Source organism: Podarcis tiliguerta, assembly GCF_965153285.1.
Source record: "Podarcis tiliguerta genome assembly, chromosome: 1".
In the NCBI taxonomy this organism is placed as follows: Eukaryota; Metazoa; Chordata; class Lepidosauria; order Squamata; family Lacertidae; genus Podarcis; species Podarcis tiliguerta.
Window position 1 is genome coordinate 67,729,594 of NC_139534.1, and position 23,293 is coordinate 67,752,886.

The window sequence follows — 23,293 nt, forward strand, 5'->3', positions numbered from 1 at the left end:
AAAACAAAACAGGCTAATCGGTTTTGACTAGCTATTTTAATTCAACTTTTCCCTGAGGCCATAAACTGATAACACAGTACCTTTGTACCAGCATTCTTCCCTTGGATATAATGGCATTAAAAAGTGCAGGGAATCAGCAGCAATGAACTTTATAGTAAATCAGTGTGATGTGCATATATTTTGCTGTTTATGATCGGACATGTACTTCCATGAACATAGTAGAGGGCTGACCCCCTTCATGCATAAATCTTAAATGGTCCACATAGATTTCACAGTAGATTTATTCTATTGTGTTGCCTAAAGCACTTAAAAGTATTCCACAACTCTCAAACCTCACAGGGGATGTTTAATCAAATGTGACCAATACAAAATGGAACACATTCTCTTCTTAGTAATATTTTTCCTCTTCCTTAACTGCAGTTCTAAGAATTCTTCAAGCTCAGATGAGAGGAAGATTCAGAACTACCCAGACTTGTTTACATAATCCAGTGGTTCCAAGGTTGTTTGTATGAGCTTGTTATCTAGAATGTCACCTCTAATTTGTTGACATGGATAGGGTGTCACTGAAAATGGTGCTTGCAGTACACTGCTTTTATTCAGATCACCCCTCCTAAGACACATATTTCCATAATCAAGAACAGCAGCACTATTCACATAGATGGGACGGATTGAGAACTTGATAATGTTGAAAGTAGTGAGCAACAGGCAAAGTATTCTAGTAGGAGAGGTAAAACATAGCAGATCTCGGTAGTTATAGGAAGGCTGGGTAGATAGCTGTTGCTTAGCAAAATGCAGGATAGTGATTGCTCTAAGACTGCAACACAACATTCAGCATGCTTCCAGCTATGAAAAGGGTAAATGAGACACCATCTTCTTTTAGACAAGGCAAAGTAGGATCTACGTGAACCAGGATTAAAAAACCATTGCCCGGGTATGGGGAGAGATGTTTTGTTCAAAGTGTGAAGATGCCAGTATACTGGCAAAATAAGCATGGGACACTGCAAAGTGCTTTACATTCCTAGAATCTATACAAGCACCTGTTCAACAGCGCCATCTAGCTAGAACATTTTCTTTTATAAATACAAGTACAATATTACCGTATATTGTTATTAAACATTTGCATGTTGAATATGAATTAGTTCCTATTGTAATGCTATTAGAGCAGGGAAAGCAACAATTATGTGAAGTAGCTCTTTGCTTAAGGTAAGAATGTATTAAAACACCAGTTTCCATATGCTGCACACTGAAGTCATTTGAAAAACAATGTTTCTAGCAATCCTAACCAGCACAAGGTGAAAATATTAGAGCAGATTGTAAAGCCTAATTAGAATAAACAGCTGCCAAGGATGGCACAGTAGGTTAATTCTGTTGGTCCTATCAGAAGAAAGCTTTATTGCAGTACAGCAAAGTAAGCTGCATCTGGACATACGTTTAGATTTACAACCCGAAAAATAGAAAAATTAGAAAAATAATATACTGCATTTTCTTTTCTAGTTCTATAAACTACAATGACTAGTTTTAAAACAGATTATTATTAGCATTATTAAACTTGATTCTGCATTTTGAAGATAAACTACCAATCTCTAGGTATAAAAGGAACTACAAACATGAGAAGTAAATAAACAATTTCCAGCTAATTCGTCAACTCTCCATCTTGAACTATGGCAACAGAAATCTTCCAAAATATATTCATTCTTGCTAAGAACTTAATCGGCAAAAGCAATTATGGTCTGTCTGTTTTGCTCTCTGGCCTGGTTCACACATCACACTAAGCCAAACAATGACCTAGGGTATATGCATGGAGAGGAAATCACTGCCACTTTGCTACTGCTTGGTTGTTTTGCTGCTGCACTGTGCTAAGCTAAGCCATGGCTTGGCTTAGTGTGTCATCTGAACTTGGGCTTGTGATTTAGCTCTTTGACATAAACCATAAGTCAGAAACGAAGAACAAACCTTCATTTCAGCTCGTTTAGTCTCTAGAGAGCTAAACCACAACCCTTGTTCACACAACACACCAGGCCAAGCCATGGCTTAGCTAAGCACAGTGCAGCAGCAAAATGACTGGAGAAGAGCAAAGCAGCCACTTTCCTCCTTAGGAGCCTAAGTGCTCATGCATTTTCACTAAGCTGTGGTTTGGATTAACATGCTGTGCGAACCAGGTTGATCCCGCTGTCTCTCTCTCTCTCTCTCTCTCTCTCTCTCTCTCACACACACACACACAAAGCAATAGACTGTTAGAGTTCATAGTATAGTCTAAAAATGACTTAATAGTCTAAATTACAAACAGCCTAAAAATTACTTTGCAATGCAGAAATATAGCTGAGTTCATAAGCATTTTAAATGTTGATAGTATTTAAAAGCTTATGAACTATGAAAGAGAAGCTCTTTAATTAAAGAGAATTGAACATCACTACCTTAAAGTTAAATAAAAATAACCCATTTTAACTATGGGATAAGGCTTGCTAATTAAATACAAAGCAGTTTTTGCATTTTCATATAAATCTATGCAGGTGCTTGGATATGAGTTATGAAGAGGAATTTTGTTAGCCTTTATGTTTTGACAGGAATGATTTTGCAGCCTACAGCAACTGCATTGTCAGAATTTGTGAACTGGGAGGGCATTAAAGAGAATAGCTCATCTACTGCATTTACTTCTCTTAGGCATGCTTGCAGTTGTGGGAGGACAACCATGTTTGAGCCAATTCTACATCTGTTACTACTCACATTTAAAAATGCAACTACATACAGTACACCAAATTTGAAACAAATAACTTTCCCACATTCATAATTTTCTGTTTGAGCAGCTGAATGTAATTTTTGAAAAGTTATGTCAGTTTTAAAAGCAGTTTTCTCTGCAGCATGGTGTCAGAAGTGTGTGCAGGAGCCAGGCCCTGTGACCACTAGGGCTTCGCAGGACTGGGGCCTTCCTAAGTTTGTTGTGGAGAGGCAAGGCACGGTGAGGCCACTTGGTAACTCACTGCACCTGGTAGCAAGAGCCAGGTAGGGATATAAGGTCAGCATTTCCCTTCAGCTCTTGGCCACAGCAACACATTTCCTGCGTTTGGCTTCTTGCTTCCTGATCCTCGGACCTCGGCTTTTAGACTCCTTGCTTCTCGACCCTTGGACCCTCGATTTTGTGACTCCTTGCTTCTCGACCCTCGGACCCTTGACTTTGTGACTCCCTGCTTCCTGACCCTCGGACCCCTGGCTTCTGGACTCCTGTTCCTGCTCCCACCCTGCCATCTTGCCCCTGGTCCCAACGTCCTCAGCCGGGACTTCGATCGCCCGTAGATGGACAGTGACATATGGGGCTTCATATCTGAAAACTTCAAATTTACAGCTATCTTGAATAAACAGATTTGTTTTGTAGTTGTTTGATATATCTTGCCTGGCAATGATCTATCACAAGAGTCTTGAAGTTCCAGAACTGTGCAGCAAAACCTTTCCCAATGGTCAGCCAGTCTCCTCCTGTATTTTCTGGTGGCATCTGAGAAAGCATTGGTGGTGGAGGTACTGCTTTTAAAAAAATCAGACTGGCTGGGGTGGTACCACCCAGGAGCTCTCAGTGACTTCCACTGCTCTTGGGCATTCCTAGCCATCTTCACTGGAGAACACAGGGGCAGGTTTGAGTGCTTGTCTCTACCTACCTCCTCTGATCTCCAGTTCTTGAATATTATCACTGATGGTTAACTGCTCCAGAAGGCAGTATAGCTAACCATGTCTACACACATACTTTTGTTATTCAGTTCTGCAGTGAAGTAGTTAACTGTGTCCTCTACTATTAGAAGCAAGTCTTATCTTGGGTAGATACCCAATACAGATGATGCTGTTATTCTGTTCAATGCAAATTTTTCATAATACTATTCTGTAAAAGGAAGTCTTCAGAAAAACAACAGGCTTTTTCATTTTTCCGGATTCTTTGTGCAGTTGTGTAATATACTTTTAAGTGAGATAAGAGAAAATAACATTCTGTTATTGCAGAACTAATGTCAGTAGAGCCATGCACCTCAAGACCAGCATGAGTATGTTTATCCATTGTGTATGTTGTGATAATGCGGGCTGCATCCTTTTCAGTCTCCAGTATGATTTTCTCAAGTTCAACCAATTCAAATTAGAAACAAAGTACAGAAGCAATTTTTCAAAGTAATAACGAAATAAAACACAAGAAAAGTAAAAATAGTAAAATTTAATACATGTGCTATATTTTTAAGTTACTGGAATAAAAATGACCACAAGATGTAGGAAATAAAGAATAATGCTACTTGTTGGAGACTGACAGTTGAAAACGTCTTTATCAGAAGTTAAAGAGGCTAACTTCAGACATGTATACAGCAAAGGCCTGTAGAATCTTGAATCTTAATACAGAGACCTAATGCTTGTATAGTATATCTTAGTGTTTCCTTAGCTCATTATGCATCTCCTAGGGATTTTTGCTGAGAATTCTAACAAGAACAGTTGCTTCTAGGCATTCACTAGATTTTTCCAATTGGAATTTTACTATTTAAAAAGTCCACAAATTCTGAACATTATGAGGGTATTCTAATATTTTTACACCGTGTTCACAAGCACCCAAAACCTCCAGCCTTTAACATATACAAAAATTAGCACACGAATGCTCAGCATTTCAAATAAAAATGTTCCATATGTTCTGCCTGTGAACTGGGTTACCAAGGGAAAGATTTGAAACCTTAACATAGCATTATATCGAGTAGCAGCATAAATTGGTCACAGTAATACTGCTCTCACTTACAGCCAACCTGAAGTATTTGCACCAGCACATGTGCTTGTGAAGCTGTTGTAAGGTAGTGCTAGCTTTGCAAGATGACAAAACTGTGAAACAACTGCTGCTGTACCTGATCCTTACACATTTATAGACTGGCCCAGTTTGCACATAATGGCTTAGTGCAAACAAACAAACATTTGCTTTCTGGAGCATATATATTATGCCACAGCACTCCTCAAATCTTGCTGCTGCTTAACCTATGCCTTTGACCATGGTTTGACTTAATGTTATGCCTGAACCATAGTTTATCTGCTGCAGAAAAACCTCAAGAGGTAAATCAAGGACAAGACAAACCATGAGTTTGGGTTTGGATGTAACACAAAGCCAATTTATGGCTGAACCCTTTTAGCTGCAAACACTGAGGGAGGATTGCTGCAGCGCAATCTTCACTTCAGGAACCTGAATGTTTGCTCTTTTGCACTAAGTCATGGTTTGGCTTAGTGTTAAATGCAAACCAGGTCAATGTTACATCTAGTATTTGATTAGACTGTTAGCCATTACATAGAGTACACATGGCTTAGGATAATCACTTATGGTGGTATCCAACTATTTCATACTCAGAGCAGACCCACTGAAATCAATGGACTTGTTAGTAATGACTAATAAATTGAAAGGCAGGTTCATGCCAAGACATATTTTGCTAACAGACACTCTTATTCTGGCCTTGTATTTAGGTGGGCTGCACTCTAATTAGGTTCTAAATTGAAAACACAACAGACATGTAACATAGCCTGTTAAGTACTATATATAGTATTCTTTTCTTAGACAAAGACATTACAACATGATGAAAAGTTAAATAAATAAATGCCAGTTAAAAACACATTTATAATTTTCTCTGTGCAATTTCGTACCCATATGAAAAATATCACTGATCTCTGCACATCTGCATGAGTCACCCCTCAAAACTCTGCCAAAATAATACTGACAACAAAAATTAAAGAAAAAAAAGGATTTGCTAATGAATTCAGTGCTTCAAGGCTATTAAAAACAATATTTAAACTTTTAGTTTTTCTTGCAGAACAGTGACCCAACACGTAAAAGCCAATGATGAAAATGTTTATAATAAACTATTAGATTTTCAATTGCTGAATGACCCTTAGCGGAAATGGAATGTGTGAACTATACTTTTCAACATACAGTCTGAAGGCAAGTTGAGAGAATGCCAATAGCTTCTCACTGTGCCATTTTCAATGGCAAAGAAATATTACAGCTTTAAAATAAGCTGCACAATACTCATTATCTTAACCCTTTCACATGAAAGTGTGTAAAAGCAAATCAGCAAATAAATTCTAAAAGTGATTTATAGGTTATATTTTCCCTATTACACGTTGGGCGTAGAGCTTTCATCCACATTTCCGTTCTCTGTTTTGAACTTCTTTCCAGAAGAGTTGTAGCAAGTGATGTAAATGTTTGGATGCAATGTATTAGCCGATTGAATTTCTGCATACTAATAATGGTTTGTTCCTTGTTGCTTTTTTACAGTGCTTGTAGCAAGAGACGGATCAGATGTCTATTCCTTTAACGAGGGATGCCTCCAATGTGATGTTGAACTCCTGCAAAGTCTGCAACACACGAATCAAGGAATTCACTAGGGTATGATCCTTTATGAGCGCTGTATCCTCATACATCTGAGCTGTGATGGGGCAGTCTGCCAGCAAGGCAATCCAATGGTGCAAGAGGTGATCTCTGTAAGGGAATGTTTTGAAATTTCAAACAAGTTATAAAATATTTTTAATTCTTTAAAAAAGAAACTTATCACATTTCCTGGTATTTTAGTATCACAATTCTTCTTAATACCACTACCAGTTAGTATTGACAATACTAGGTTTAACTGGTGTGAGTTTATAAAAACTGAATTCTAGGTCAATCTTTTGGCTCAGTATCATTTCTTATTTGCTTCATATCTGAAATAACTTGGAAAAACATGGCCACTCGCTCTATCCAAAATGACTGGCACTTGATGCCAAAGCTATACCTAGCTGTGGTGGTACAGAAGGACTGGGAACTACAGGGGCATCTAATGCAATACAGTTAGGGCAGGCCTATCTTGCTATTCTTATTGAACAGCAATCCCATTATTATAGGTTACTACTAAACAGCCAGTATGCAAATTAGAAGCCTCCATACTGACTGAATTGTTAGTTGCATAGAACACCAGTCTTACCCTGCCATGTCTCCTTTCTGCTGATTTCTAGGCTCCATAATGACCTTTACAGAAGCCACATCAGGCAACATCAGTTCTGCTGTGTTGCCAGCACAGCAGAACTGGCATACACTTTGTTGCACTGGCATTCTAGATCAGCCTGAGGCCGTGTCTTGGCTATACCTTTGCTGCTGCAGGAATCCACAGCACTAGGCTGCCCAAATTCTCCCAAGAAAGCGTCATCTCATTCACCAATCAACTTACACACTTCAGACCACAATGCACCACAGACAGACTCAGGGGAGCTTCCAAAAGGTGTTTACAAGGCAAATAGCTTTAAAACGGCCCAAGCCACATACTGGAAACCATTAAGGGCACTGCTAGTTTGATTGGGAAATGCTCAGTTGTACAAAATTTGCAGCCATGAAGCAATCTTATGGAAAATTTAACTGGGTGCATCTCCATGCCTTGATCCCTGTTGTGATGACCCTGATTTTCCCAATGAGGAGGGATGCAGAAATCAAGGCCTATGCATGTGAAAGGCGCTTTCTGATTTCAGAGGGCTACAACTAAGGTATAGAAAATGCCACACCATTCTCCATAAATTTCTTATAACTGTGCCCTGAAACCAAAGAGCTTATTTGCTGCCTCTGTGGTTCCAGGAAAGGCTGTTTCACAAAAATTTCTGATTTGTCAATTTTTGTTTTGTAGCTGGTGTTTATTGTACATCTGAGCCAGTGTGGTATAACAGATAGAGTGTTGGACAATGACCTGGATGACCAGGGTTCAAATTCCTACTCAGTTATTAAGCTCACTGGGTGACCTTGGGGCAGTCACTGTGTCTCAGCCTAATCTACCTCATAGGGAAGTAGTGAGGATAAAATGAGGAGTTGGAGAACCATGTGCACCATCTTGAGCTCCTTGGAAGAAACTGTAGTATATATTAATGTAATAAATAAATAAATCTAGCCTCCTTTAATATAAAATAGTTCATCTCCCTCTTCAGATTAATTCTTCTACTATTTGGAATAATACTTTCATATCCCCTCTCAGCCTTGTTTGTTTGTTTGTTTTGTAAACTGCATGCATCAAGCACTTTTAATCTCCTGTCAAGATAAATCCCAGTGACCATGTTCTAATTTCTGATTTCCAAAGTGGCAGAATAAGTGTAAGGATATGTAATTTGGTCAAAGGACTCAAAATCTGGACATCAAAACAGTAATAAAAGAAAACTGATCAGTGTGAAAGCAACTCTGTCACATTAGACCAGGCAATTATATACAAATGAAAATATGCTTATGGAAATACAATACCTGGCTCCAAGGCACACCAACATCTGAAACTTGCCATCTTTCCCAATGTTTCTAGGAGTGTTGTTGATGGCTGTGACAAAGCGACAAAAACTCCTGGCCCTTTTCTGCCAGTTTTCCTCTGGGACCAATTCATTTTGCTCTAGAGCCTCATAATATCCTTGTGCTTTTTCTGGAGACAGAGTCATATAGCATAATGATCAGATCAGTAGAAAAACTCAAAACCTTCCTCACATATTGTTGGCAGTATAATTATTTATACAATTAATAAAATATTTGAAGATGGCCATAATTTCCCTTCTATTTTCCAGTCTAAACATACCCATTCCTTCAACCTTTTCCCATAAGAAGGTTTTCTGTACTTACCTAGAAAGTCCCAAATGAAGACATTTTTGAAGAGCCTGGGGGATTTAAATCCATGCTGAAACACCTGCTCAAGAGCTGAGACAAGCCCACCTTCACCACACAGCAAAAGTGTTAAACTGCCTCTCTGCCAATGGGATATAAAATAAATATTAGTTTTGAGATGTTTACCCATGGTATATTATGAATATATCTGTCAAATTACAGATGGCTTTTAAAAACAGACTACCAATAGTCTGCACTGACTGAGTTTATCAGTTAGTGGCACCCATTAGAAAAACGCTCAATAATAAGATTTCAACGACAATCAGATCTCACAGCAGCTACCATTTACTCACTTTATGAAATTACAAGTCAGCATTATTACTGATGAAATACCTTTCCACCCTGATTATGTTCACACACACACACACACACACACACAAACACACCTTTGTTCACTGCTGCTCAACATGGATAAGAAGCTCTCTCTGTGCAGAGCAACAGAAAACAAAGCACCCGTCCTTGGACCTTCACTTCTGTTTGATGAAGAGCTGGAGAAAATGAGGTGCCTTGATCAGGAAAGAACACTGTTATTTATAAAATGAGTACTACAGTATAAGTATAACACAAGACTGCTGTTCCACTTTGTGGCCTTTGGCATGTGAAATCCCAAATTTTGTCCCCTAGTGCTTTTACTTATACATGAAACCACCGGGGAAGGTCATCCAGAGGTTTAGGGTAAGATGCCATCAATTTGCTAATGACATTTCATTTTTTCCATCATTGAAAACCCAGGGAGGCAAAGGAAATAATAAATTAGTGTCTGGCATCAGTTCTGAAGTGAATTGAACCTTAATCCAAACAAGGTAGAGGTACTGTTGTTCAGGAGTTTTGAAGATCTGGAAGAAGATGCCTCAAACATCCTTATTGGAACATGTAATTCTAATGTTGTTTAACTTCACTGGCTACTTATTTGTTTGCTCGGTTTGAAGTACTGGTCTTAGCCTTTAAAACCCCAAATGGACCAGATTACTGCAAGGACCATCTGCCTCACAGGCCCTGTTCTCTGTGCCATCAACATCTCAGATGTAAGTAAGCACACGAGACGGGGCCTTCTGGATGGTGGTGTCATGGCTCTGGAATGCCCTCCAGTTGGAGATTCATTAGCCCTCCTTTTTACTGGTCTTTAGTTAGAAACTGGAAATATATTTGACAGCCTTTTAATATGTAATTTCTGTTACTGCTTTTATATGAAACAGTTCTTAATTTGTAATGCTACTGGTTGTGTGTGTATACACACACACACACACACTATATATATATATATATATATATATATATATATTGTGTGTGTATATACACAATATATACAATACATATAATATTTGCTTTCGTAGATTTTCACGGGTACAGGAATGCAGGTTTTGGTGTCCTCGGGTGTCTTCCCGTGTAAAAGTTGGGGTGTCTAGGCGACGTTTCGACGAGGTCTCACTCGTCATCTTCAGGCTGGTGCTTTCGGCTTCTTGTTACTGGAACAGAGCAGGATCTCAGTGTTTGAGTTCCTATAAATACTGTTGAGGAGGTGTGGTGTATAGCCTCCAATGTTCTGGGCAGAGAGGAGGTTCCCAGGTTAGTGTGCCTTTTCTTCTTTTGTTCCTTAATTACTTGAGGGATATCTTGGGTGATTTCTTGAGTGATTTCCTGAATCCCACTTAGGTGGGTCATTAGGTGTGGATTAGTTGCTAAAGCCTTCGTGTCTTGAACTCTTGAACTTTGTGAAGAGTTTTTCTGAGAAGATGGCTGTACTGCACTTGGTTGTGCTCTGGCTTGGCTTCGTGTATAGGGGCGAGCTGTGGTTTTGTGGCCTGTGCCAGCCAGATCTGTGTAGGGATTGCAGGGGGGTGCAGCATCCGGAGGTGCCACCCTGGTTTGGCTACTGGATGGTGTCTGTAATTTATCTGTGGAGAGGGTCTGGGTTTGGGTCTGGTGTGGTTGATTGGTGATGGCGTTCTGTGTGCCTCTGGATCTGGTGTCAGATTTTGTGGGGAGGGCTAATTTCCAGATGTCTGGCAAGCGGGATGTGTCGTCACGCTTGTTCATGTTGTGAGGGTGTTTCTCTATCTCGATGGCTTCCATGATTATTCTCTTGTGGTGATGTTCCATGTTAAAGAGCAATTTGGAATCTGCAAAATTAATTTCGTGTCCTGTTTCTTTCATGTGTTTCAAGAGTTCTTTCAAGAGTTCAAGACACGAAGGCTTTAGCAACTAATCCACACCTAATGACCCACCTAAGTGGGATTCAGGAAATCACTCAAGAAATCACCCAAGATATCCCTCAAGTAATTAAGGAACAAAAGAAGAAAAGGCACACTAACCTGGGAACCTCCTCTCTGCCCAGAACATTGGAGGCTATACACCACACCTCCTCAACAGTATTTATAGGAACTCAAACACTGAGATCCTGCTCTGTTCCAGTAACAAGAAGCCGAAAGCACCAGCCTGAAGATGACGAGTGAGACCTCGTCGAAACGTCGCCTAGACACCCCAACTTTTACACGGGAAGACACCCGAGGACACCAAAACCTACATATAATATATATATATATATTTGTAATCTAGACTAGGAGCATAAATATGAGGTACAAATGTTAAACAAAACCCAATCTACTGGATATCCCAGACAGCATATCTAGTACTACAAATCAGAACAAATAGAGAAGGGGTTGTCCAAAAAAGTACCAAATGGGATACTATTATCTTTGTGATCAAGGCACAGCTGACAAATTCAAACAATTGGCATACTGTTTTATCAGACTTAATTCTAAGGCTTGGTTCTGCTATAATACTGGATCCAGGGTTAAGCAACTGACTGCAGACTACAGGACTGCATTCTATTCTCACATGCAAATTTTCCTGCCCCCTTTCACCTGGGTCCAAAGTTATTTATGACCTTTGTTAATCCTGGTTAAGACAAACACCATTTTGGATTACAAATTTACTGAAGAATTCTGATTAAAACTGACATCAAGAAGAAATGTAGCTGCAAGAGTCTGTATTTGGCTATACATAATTCCCTTCAACTCGTCAGCTGCATGTGCACATCTGTGACACACTGTTCTGCTGAACCAACATTCTTGTCAATTGTAGCTATGGTCTTTCATAAACTAACTAGCGAACACATAAATATAAACAGAGAAATATTATCAAGCTCAATGACAATGCTCACCTCTTTCTCTGGCTTGTGGAAGTGTTTGACAATTCCATTTACTGCTTCACCAATAGATTCTTGTATTTGACCTGTGTTTAACTCTGTGCAAGAAGGAAAACATGTATTTGTTTAAGCAATTATTTGTTTTTCACTTGGCCAGGGACTTTAGAAAGGAACTAGATCTAGGCTTCTGCTTTTTACATTCTAAAATAGGACAGATTTATCAACATTTGTGCATTTATCTTTTGTAATATAGGGTTTTGGAAGTAATAAGCAAAACCCACCAAGCTGCCATATAGGGAACAGCTACAGCTACTTTATTGGGTAAATAATGTTTGAAGGTGAAGGGGGAAACATTACACAGAGGTTGAAATCTTGATAAATTAAATGAGAAAGCCTCCAACAGCAAGCACTGGTTACAACAGTAGTTTGTAGATTAAAATCAACTTACCGTATTTTTCGCTCTATAGGACGCACTATAGGGGGAAAGTGTGTGCGTCCTATGGAGCAAGTGCAGGCTTTCGCTGAAACCTGGAGAGCGAGAGGGGTCATGCACACTGACCCCTCTCGCATTCCAGGCTTCAAGGAAGCTATCCGCAAGCCTGCGGAGCCCGGCGGGAACTCCTGCTGGGCTCTGCAGGTTTGCGGATAGCTGCCTGCAGCCCGAAGCCCAGGGAGCGCGGCGCTGTGCACCCCGGGCTTCGGGCAGCTCTCTGCAAGCCTGCAGAGTCCAGCGGGAGTTCCCACCAGGCTCCGCAGGGCTTGCGGACAGCTGCCTGCAGCCCGAAGCCCGGGGAGCACGGCGCTGTGCACCCTGGGCTTTGGCCAGCGCAGCCCTCCGTCTCGCTGTTCCAGCTTCGGGATGGCTGCGCAAAGCAAAATGTTGCAAAATGTTGCAGAGTGGAGACCTGTTCAAAATTCCAACCTGCCATTCCAAAAGCCATTCCCTTTTTTCAGGATAATCATCCCCACCTCCCACAAGTCAGTCAGTCAACATTTCATTCTCACTGAGCTATTTTTGGGTTTGTCCCCCATAGGATTTCCCCCCCTATAGACTTTTTGTACTTCCACAAACTGTGGGGCTCCCCCAAGTCTACTAATATGTGTATGGATGATGTTTTGGCTACATAAATAACTACACTCAGAGAACTGAGTTTGCTATTACTATATGTAAGATTACTAGTAAAATGTTTTTTCAATTTAACCAGCTTACTTGGTTTGTTGTTTGGTGATATTGTAACGAATCTTCTAATCATACTTGGGGACTGCTGCAAAGGCGGAGTTCTGCACTGCCTTTCATCTACCTCAGAATGGGATGTCAGCAATTCTCCAACCAGGATCCTCTCTAAACTGCCATCATCCATCCCTTTTCCAAGCCACCTCCCACATGGAAACCTAAAGACATGAAATAAGAAAAAAGACACATGATGCAGCTCTTAATTCCAGATTTTAGCAAGAGGCTATACATTAAGTGAATCAGTAAAATGGCTTTTATTTCATGCTGGGCATGTTCCATTTACTAAAGTTTCTCATCCCTGCAAGACTGGTGCAGCACAAGAATTGAACAGTATTAATCACAGGAGGAGTTATGTAACTGACTAATCCACAGGGGCCACATACATGTGCTGTTGGAAACAGAAATCTGAATCTTCTGGACCATAAGCAAGCAGATATTTTGGACAGCCAACAGATTGATTGGATTTATTGACCAAATTGGATCTGAACCAAAGGAACACAAACCAATGACTTTCCCACTCCCACGAGGCCCTGGCAGCCTCTTGAAAAACCTATCACAAGAGTCAGAGGACCCTGAAAAATGGGGCAGACTGGGAGGGGGGGGGCTGAGAGGAAAGGAGGGGTTTGTTGGCATTTAGGTGGAGTCACCTAGGTGGAGTAAGCAGGAACTCCCACTGACAGATGATGCCTCCACCCAATTTTCAGCATTCCCTTCCAGCTCCCCTGTGCCACAGCCCATGACCCTCAGAAGAGGCGTTTCAAGGGAATCTGGGGGCTGCTGGGTCTCAGAGAGGTGGGAGAGTCACCTTCCACCAACCCCCTTTGGCTAATATTTCCCTGGATGCAACCAAATGTAATTAATAATGTTCATTAGATATGAAACTTCTTTGAGACAGGGCTTTTTTTCAGAACTCACCAGAACTAAGTTCTGGCAGTTCTCAGGTGCGTGCCAGGGGAGAACAGGGGAGGCATTTATGGTGAGTTCTGGCACCTTTTTCTATAATAATAATAATAATAATAATAGTAATAATAATAGTAAATAATACAGTGATATTGGAGAAGGTCAGTCTACATCCCAATCCCAAAGAAGGGCAGTGCTAAAGAATGCTCCAACTACCGCACAATTGCACTCATTTCACACGCTAGCAAGGTTATGCTTAAAATTCTTCAAGGAAGGCTCAAGCAGTATGTGGACCGAGAACTCCCAGAAGTGCAAGCTGGATTTAGAAGAGGCAGGGGAACCAGAGACCAAATTGCAAACATGCGCTGGATTATGGAGAAAGCTAGAGAGTTCCAGAAAGACATCTACTTCTGCTTCATTGACTATGCAAAAGCCTTTGACTGTGTCGATCATAGCAAACTATGGCAAGTTCTTAAAGAAATGGGAGTGCCTGATCACCTCATCTGTCTCCTGAGAAATCTCTATGTGGGACAAGAAGCTACAGTTAGAACTGGATATGGAACAACTGATTGGTTCAAAATTGGGAAAGGAGTACGACAAGGCTGTATTTTGTCTCCCTGCTTATTTAACTTATATGCAGAATTCATCATGCGAAAGGCTGGGCTGGATGAATCCCTAGCCGGAATTAAGATTGCCAGAAGAAATATCAACAACCTCAGATATGCAGATGACACAACCTTGATGGCAGAAAGCGAGGAGGAATTAAAAAACCTTTTATTGAGGGTGAAAGAGGAGAGCACAAAATATGGTCTGAAGCTCAACATCAAAAAAACGAAGATCATGGCCACTGGTCCCATCACCTCCTGGCAAATAGAAGGGGAGGAAATGGAAGCAGTGAGAGATTTTACTTTCTTGGGTTCCATGATCACTGCAGATGGTGACAGCAGCCACGAAATTAAGAGACGCCTGCTTCTTGGGAGGAAAGCAATGGCAAACCTAGATAGCATTTTAAAAAGTAGAGACATCACCTTGCCAACAAAGGTCCGTATAGTAAAAGCTATGGTTTTCCCAGTAGTGATGTATGGAAGTGAGAGCTGGACCATAAAGAAGGCTGATCGCCGAAGAATTGACGCTTTTGAATTATGGTGCTGGAGGAGACTCTTGAGAGTCCCATGGACTGCAAGAAGATCAAACGCATCCATTCTTAAGGAAATCAGCCCTGAGTGCTCACTGGAAGGACAGATCGTGAAGCTGAGGCTCCAATACTTTGGCCACCTCATGAGAAGAGAAGACTCCCTGGAAAAGACCCTGATGTTGGGAAAGATGGAGGTCACAAGGAGAAGGGGACGACAGAGGACGAGATAGTTAGACAGTGTTCTCGAAGCTACAAACATGAATCTGACCAAACTGCGGGTGGCAGTGGAAGACAGAAGTGCCTGGCGTGCTCTGGTCCATGGGGTCACGAAGAGTCGGACACGACTGAACGACTAAACAACAACACCTCGGGTTAAGAACTTAATTCATTCTGGAGGTCTGTTCTTAACCTGAAACTGTTCTTAACCTGAAGCACCACTTTAGCTAATGGGGCCTCCTGCAGCTGCCGCGCCGCTGCTGAACGATTTCTGTTCTCATCCTGAAGCATCTGTAACCCGAGGTACCACTGTAATTTATTATTTATACCCCGCCCATCTGGCTGAGTTTCCCCAGCCACTCTGGGCAGCTCTCAATTGAATGTTAAAAACAATACAGCATTAAATATTAAAAACTTCCCTAAACAGGGCTGCCTTCAGATGTCTTTTAAAAATAGGATAGCTGCTTATTTCCTTGACATCTGATGGGAGGGCGTTCCACAGGGCGGGCGCCACTACCGAGAAGGCCCTCTGTCTGGTTCCCTGTAACCTCACTTCTCGCAATGAGGGAACCGCCAGAAGGCCCTCGGCACTGGATCTCAGTTTCCAGGCTGAATGATGGGGGTGGAGACGCTCCTTCAGGTATAAAGAACTAAGGCCATTTAGGGCTTTAAAGTCAGCACCAACACTTTGAATTGTGCTTGGAAACGTACTGGGAGCCAATGCAGATCTCTCAGGTCCGGTGTTATATGGTCCCGGTGGCCACTCCCAGTCACCAGCCTAGCTGCCGCATTCTGGATTAATTACAGTTTCTAGGTCACCATCAAAGGTAGTCCCATGTAGAGCGCATTGCAGTAGTCCAAGTGGGAGATAACTAGAGCATGCATTACTCTGGCAAGACAGTCTGCGGGCAGATAGGGTCTCTGCCTGCGTACCAGATGGAGCTGGTAGACAGCCGCCCTGGACACAGAATTAACCTGCGTCTCCATGGACAGCTGTGAGTCCAAAATGACTCCCAGGCTGCGCACCTGTTCCTTCAAGGGCACAGTTGCCCCATTCAGGACCAGGGAGTCCCCCACACCCGCCCTCCCCCTGTCCCCCCAAAACAGTACTTCTGTCTTGTCAGGATTCAACCTCAATCTGTTAGCTGCCATCCATCCTCCAACTGCCTCCAGGCACTCACACAGTACTGTGTGTGTGTGTGTGTTTTCATAGCTTTACTAGTGTATACAAATAAATATCTATTGTACATTGACAGTACCGTATATAAATTTGTGTGTTTAAATGGACAAGAAAGCACTCTAAATCATACAAGTCAATAGATAATTCAGCTTAATTCCAATTTCAGTGAACATAAGCTTATAGTGGATATAAACAAGAAGAGGCATCAAATCATACTCTGTAAAACAGTGTATATTTTTATTGAGCTTTATGAGAAACAAGTCTTGTGCGACATTAGAATATGTATCAGTAACTGATTTGGTCCCACAGGGCAAGAAAAGGAATACCTATCAGACTTAAGTATTTTGAGCAGCAACAGGCTGATTTTACAAAGGAAGTTGATGCAGTTATGATACAACATTTTCAATACATCCTTTCAGGCAATCCATAAAAAAGCTGAAATGCTGCTTACTTGTAAGTGTGACCCGTTACTTCATTTCTCACCATGACATATTCCACAAGCCACTTTGCATACAGTCCAGAATTATCATGTCCTATTTGTACTGTGGTAAGCTTTCCCAGGTTCTGACACTGAAAATTAGAAAAGGGGTGGGGGGGAAATCTGCTGAATCAAAACAGAAATAAAACATCACAGTGACCATAGTCTAATGAACAGAGCAATAATATCCAAACTTAGCAATGACTAAACACAATGCCACATTTTAGAGAAAAAAGCAAGTTTATAAACCAAATGGTAAGGGAACTTTTAAAATAACACAATCTTTATAGAGATAGTTTTACACGTCCCTCTCCAGCTAACATATTTTAATCATAATTTTCTATAGGTTTGCTGGGCTCTCATGGAAAGATTCCAAAAAGGAAGATACATGCAATTTGTATCATACAGGTGCACATATATTTTAGGTTGTGAACTGCCCTGTGATCTTCAGATGAAGGGTGATATGCATATTTAATTAATAATAATAGTAAAATAATAGAAAAAGTCCCCAGCAATCTTCTGATTTTTTACTTCTTTTTAATTTTATCTTTAGGTAAGGCCATACCTCAAATGTCATCTCCAGTGTATTCCTTGGAATGTGTAGGACTCCTGTTTCACCCAGTTCTCCTGAAATACAGATCCATGGGTTGGCTGTGAACATTGAGCCACCAAGTTTTTTGCTAGGAATGATCAATATATGGTATGGAATCACTGTAAAACAGAACAAAAAAACAATTTGGCTGAAACAAGTTGTCCAAGAACAAATGCAAATACAATTGAAGCAGAATAACAAATATCCATTATACTATATTCTTAGGCAGAAATATCATCCGCTAGGCTTGATCTCAGACTGCCAGGGAGTGAAAGAAAAATCACTGGACACTGGAATTATTTTGGACAGACAGACAGAAGCGTACCAATGGAGTCTAGTGATGTTAAAACGGGTCCAACTATGGCTCCAAAAGCAGAATGTCTTTCAAAAGAGAACTGAGAACTAATGACGGATCTCTCACAAGGGGAGCTCAGAAGAGAGCATAGGAAACTTATCATGCTCATGCTGAGTATGAAGATGAACATAAAGAGGCAGGTAGGAGAAGGATAATGCAGAGAACTTACCGTATTTTTCGCCCTATACGACACACTTTTCCCCCTCCAAAAATGAAGGGGAAATGTGTGTGCGTCCTATGGGGCGAATGCAGGCTTTCGCTGAAGCCTGGAGAACGAGAGGCGTCGGTGCGCACTGACCCCTCTCGCTCTCCAGGCTTCAGGAAGCTATCTGCAAGCCTCGCGTGCCCGGCGGGAGGTCCCGCCGGGCGCGCAAGGCATGCGGGCAGCAGCCTGCAGCCCGAAGCATGGGCGCGTTGCGTAGCACGCCCCGTGCTTCGGACAGATGTCGGCAAGCCTTGCGCGCCCGGCGGGAGGTCCCGCCGGGCGTGCAAGGCTTGGGGCGGCAGCCTGCAGCCTGAAGCAGGGGGCCAGCTGTGGAACCCGCCCACTGCTTCGGGCAGATGTCCATAAGCCTCGCGCACCTGGCAGGAGGTCCCGCCGGGCGCGCAAGGCTTGGGGCGGCAGTCCGCAGCACGAAGCAGGGGGCGAGCTGCAGAGCCCGCCCCCTGCTTCGGGCAGATGTCCGCAAGCCTCGCGCGCCCTGCAGGAGGTCCCGTTGGGCGCACAAGGCTTGGGGCGGCAGCCTGTTCTGGGGGCTGGGGTCAGGGGAAGCTCAGGCTTCCCCGCGCCTGGGGGGGAAATAATGTTTCCCCCTTTATTTCCCCCCCCCCAAAAAAAACTAGGTGCGTCCTATGGGGCGGTGCGTCCTATGGGGCGAAAAATACGGTATAAGGAAGCATACAAAATTGGCAGTGTTGGAGGTAGGGAAGATTTCAAATGCATTGCAATATGCTAATCAAAAATACTAGAATGTATCAATGAGGTCTCACTGCTAATTTACCACACAGAATCATGCTCAGTGTTATAAAACAGAAATTTGTTTGAAATACATTTCCTGCGGACAAAATTATAGTAAGTTCACGCACTAAAAAAACAACCAACCATGGATTTTACGCTTTGCAGAGTTACAAATTATATCATCTCATGAAAGGGGTATTGGTAGACTCCCAGCATGAGATATCTGTACGCTGTTATAAAATAAATGAGGCTATACGCATGTGTCAAACATGCTTTAAACCCTTTGAAAAGTAACACAACAATTAAAAGCTATACTTACAGATAGTTGTAAAAACATTGGTAAAACAAAAGTAATCAACAGCGTTGAATGACAGGAGGTGATACAGAAATTGCTCTTTTTCATCATCACAGCGGAGGAATGCATAGCGCTTGTAGAGTTTTCTGACAAAGAAAACAAAATTATATATTACTATAATAAGACTTCCCAGACAGAGGGTTGCTGGCATTTATAATGAACCAATCAATATGTGTATCATGTAACCACTAAAGTTTTGACTTCTAACTACCTTACTCCACAGATGTTTCATGTAGGCTTGCACCCACCTTACAGACAACGTTTCAATTAGGAATACAGTGGTATCTCGGTTTACAAACTTAGGTCCGTTCTTAGACCGAAGCGTTCTTAAACCGAAGTGTGTGCTTTCCCTAATGAAGCCTCCCACCGCCGGTGTTCAGCTTCCATTTGTCTTCCAGGGCAAAGTTCACTAACTGGAACACCTACTTCCGGTTTTGCGGAGTTCATTGTCTGAAGTGTTCGTTAACAGGGCTGTTCATAGACCAAGGTACCACTGTACTATTCCCCACACCTTTGCTGTACAAAAAAATAATTTAAATTTTCTTTTTAAAATTATCATGATTTTAGCCCCCTGTGGTTTGAATAGTTTGGAAGCAAAGCTGATGAAGGCTCAAAAACCAGGGGAAGCAGAAGGAAAGGCCACAGGAAATATACTGCCTTATACAGATGAGTATTCTCCCCTTCGGCTACACCTTCTTCCATCCTTTCCCCATTTGCTCACCTATTCTTATTCACAATTTCCTGCTCTTTCCATTCCCTTTTCCTACTTTCCTTCACCACAGTCCTCATCAAAAGATTTAATGTTATTGGAAAAGTTGAGTTTAGGGAGAAAATCAGAGTATCCAAATATATAAAATAATTGTACACAATTTACAGCACAATCCTTTGTGCGTGCTCAGGAATAAGCCCTATTAAGTTCAGTGGAAATTATTCCCAGGTAAGTGAATATAGGAATGCAATCTTATTCGGTCATCAGAGTTTTTATGGAATGCAAACTACCATGCACAAGCATTGTTTGTTACCTTAATTTTCTAGTTATATTTACCCCCATTCATTGCCTTGAACAATGTGCTGGTGTAATTAAGAAGTGAGAAAAATGTAAAGAACAGAAAATTCATTCCTATAGTACCAGAACAGATGCTAAGGGAATTCCTCTGCTATAATGTGTTTAGATCCTACCCTGCCTCTAAGGTGCTCACAATAGCTCACATCAGGATTATCCCATCATAGTCATTTTTCATAAGAGTTATATTTTTCAAAGTTGAAACCAACAGTCTTCCAGTTTAAGATAGCTGAAAGAAATACTGTTTTGGAGATGTCTTCATCTAGTTTATTTTGGACTTTCTGACCATCACTATACAAAATATGTAGCAAAGGGAATGAACCCAAATTTTCTGAATGCAAACTTATGCATGCCCTCTTTGTTCCAAGCCTATCCTTTTTCAAGATTATTCTGTTTCTCAAGCAGCTTTATCAGTACCTGATAAAATCATATACTGTGTTATCTATTTTCTTTGCTAAAGGCTATGGCAAGTCTATTTAAAAAACAACTACCACAAACCAACAGATCTCCATTAACCTCAAGCTGGACTCAACTTACTTTGTGAGTTCATGATCAGAAAGAAGGTGTTTCAGGTGGCGGGAAAGTAATTTCTTTTCCATAGAGAGCCGAACCCAAGCTCGAGCCTTACCAACATCAGTTTTGATCTCACTTATATTCTGGATATGCCTGAGAAGGAAAAGCAGGTTATTGTACTGTCCTACTTTTTACTGAGTTAGAAAAGAAGCTGACAGGAATGCATTGCACAGTACCCCAGGCGAACCAACAGAAAGCCTTCCAGATATTGCTGAACTACAACTCCCATTATCCTTGATTATTAGCTATGCCGTCCAGGATTGATAGGAATTATAGTCCAACCATATCTAGCAGGCATACACTGGCTACCACTGTAATAGACATTACAGTCTAGTATTTTATTTACAAGTCTGCCCCATTCACCTATAAAGTCAGAGTGTTTAGATTTTATTCAAATTAAGCTAGTGGGTAAAGAGAACTTGGCACTGCCCCTGCCTATCTCTTACATCATTGCATTCCATTGCTTCAAACAATCTTCTCATGAGCCTAGGTAGCAGAACTGAGCTGCAAGAAAAATTGAATGAAGCAATGAAACTCAGTGAGGAAAAGTGGGAGAGAGGGCAGGGTTTAGTTCCCCACACCCATGTGCTCCACTGCATGTCGAAGAAAAAGAAAGACTGATTGCTCCACATACTCCTTTATGGAGCAAACCCATGAATAAATACTGCTGCCCTCTTTAGTTTGGCCCTAAGATGACATCAACAAGCAACTAAAGTAGCAGAAATAACCGTAAGTGCAAGTAAATATTGAAGTAGGATTTAAAGAGGTTTTACTAACCAGTGAAAGGAATATAAAATTGTGCAGGATGAACATTCCTCTCCCTCAAAAAACACAAGATATACCTAAGTGATCTTACTATCTATCTTTAGCACAGTTGATATCGAGGATAATAATTAAAAATAATGAGAATTTGCTTTGTTTTCATAATGGCTAGGAACTCTCTTTATGCGAGAATGTTATATTCAGAAAGGCTGAGTGACTTGTTAGATATGCACACAGCAAATTGGTAATCATATTCATGAAATGTTTGACTTCTAGGCCTCAGCATTAATCATTGTTTCCAGAAGAGAGAACGTTATTAGAAAGCTGCTAGCTTTGTAAATTCTTCCCGGACAAGGAAGGTATGAAGCAAAGTTTGGGGGGGGGGTGGACTGGAGAGACAGGGATGGCCAGACAGAGACCTGGGGGCTGGATAGAGAGCCTTCTGGTAGCCCCCATGTCTTAGTTTTCCCTCCCTGTAATAAAATATTTATCAGCAATGACTACAACAGCAATGTCATATGACATAAAAAGTGTACCTGTCTATGTTTCTCTATCATACAACAAATGCTCAATAGATTATTAGTTTGTTCTGAAACCATTCACTTCTTCCTGCTCAGCATATATACCTACTGAATCTAACTGCTACAAAAAATAAAGCACTCTTGTTTTTTTGCATTCTGTGCTTATTCATATATTTAAGCTATTTTATATACTGCTTAATTACTAAAGGTAAAATAAGACAATTTTAATACTTGCCACTTGAGAGTAGTTGCCATATTAATGTACTACATATGCTAAAGTCTACTTAAAATGCATGAAATGGACAGGCACTCAACTAACTCAATGCATCAGTGGAAGGATTTCTGCTTGCTCAGCAGAACTTTCCCCCTAAATCTGGTCTGGGTATTCTCCAAAGTCTGTGGAGCAGCTTTGGGGTGTGCACACAGAGATGGGGAGGAAGTTCTACTGTGCAAGTGGAAATCTCTGTGTTGATGGAACAAGTTAGTTAGTTAGTTGGTTGGATGCCACTTTTTAACTTTCAAGCTCAACTTGTTAACTGGGTTTTTCTTCCACAGTACACACATACATGCAGACACACTAGCCCTGGCTCCTTTGGGACAGAGGACAGGGCAGAAATTTAACAAATATAATAATAAACTACCTTTTTAAGTTCATTCCATGCATCCAATGGAATAGACTTGCCTATAAATGCTTATGATAAAATAAACTTAACCTATCCAATTCCTACAGCTTCACACAATTTTGAATTAGGCCTTTTCTCCACAGAGTGAGTTTAATTTACAAGAAGTCATTTCACTGTAAAAAGAAAAACAGACACTGACTTTTAATCACTTAAGGAGAACTTTGGAAGAGAAGAACTAGAACTGCAATCCTCAACTTGCTTACTAGGAAGTAAAACCCACTGAACACAATGGGACCTGCTTCTCAGTAACCATTCTTAGGATTGCACTGTCCATCTCAAATCAGGAAAAAGAGGCTAACTAAAAAAGCTAACAAGGAGCTATTTTAAAGTCAGCTGTACTTAAAATATTGATAAACCTTTCATGAAAGTTTTGTGTTTTTGTTGTTTTTTAAAACCAACCTCATGTCTTGGATGAGAGATACTCTTAAGGGAGACATTGCTGGGCTGGCATCCGACTTCCTTCTTTCTGAATCAAGTAGTATTCCTAAATTAAAGA

General features: G+C 41.1%; 1 protein-coding gene across 9 annotated transcripts in view; it reads right to left on the reverse strand.

Annotated features, from left to right (window-relative positions):
• Positions 1 to 23,293, reverse strand: part of DENND5A (DENN domain containing 5A) — a 609,609-nt gene that overhangs the window by 545,160 nt on the left and 41,156 nt on the right. For 7 of the 9 annotated variants that reach the window (XM_083457548.1, XM_083457550.1, XM_083457549.1 and 4 more), the window contains 10 exons: positions 23,197 to 23,281; positions 20,796 to 20,924; positions 19,160 to 19,281; positions 17,501 to 17,646; positions 16,909 to 17,027; positions 13,003 to 13,184; positions 11,808 to 11,890; positions 8,603 to 8,726; positions 8,240 to 8,408; positions 4,172 to 6,469 (listed from right to left, as the gene is read on the reverse strand). The exons of 1 other annotated variant lie outside the window; for it this stretch is intronic. In XM_083457548.1, the coding sequence (XP_083313674.1) occupies positions 6,286 to 6,469; positions 8,240 to 8,408; positions 8,603 to 8,726; positions 11,808 to 11,890; positions 13,003 to 13,184; positions 16,909 to 17,027; positions 17,501 to 17,646; positions 19,160 to 19,281; positions 20,796 to 20,924; positions 23,197 to 23,281 (1,343 nt within the window). In that variant the 3' untranslated portion in view covers positions 4,172 to 6,285. Of the gene's footprint in view, positions 1 to 4,171; positions 6,470 to 8,239; positions 8,409 to 8,602; positions 8,727 to 11,807; positions 11,891 to 13,002; positions 13,185 to 16,908; positions 17,028 to 17,500; positions 17,647 to 19,159; positions 19,282 to 20,795; positions 21,771 to 21,863; positions 23,282 to 23,293 lie in introns of those variants that run through there. One more of the 9 variants, XR_014515147.1, reaches the window with a different exon arrangement.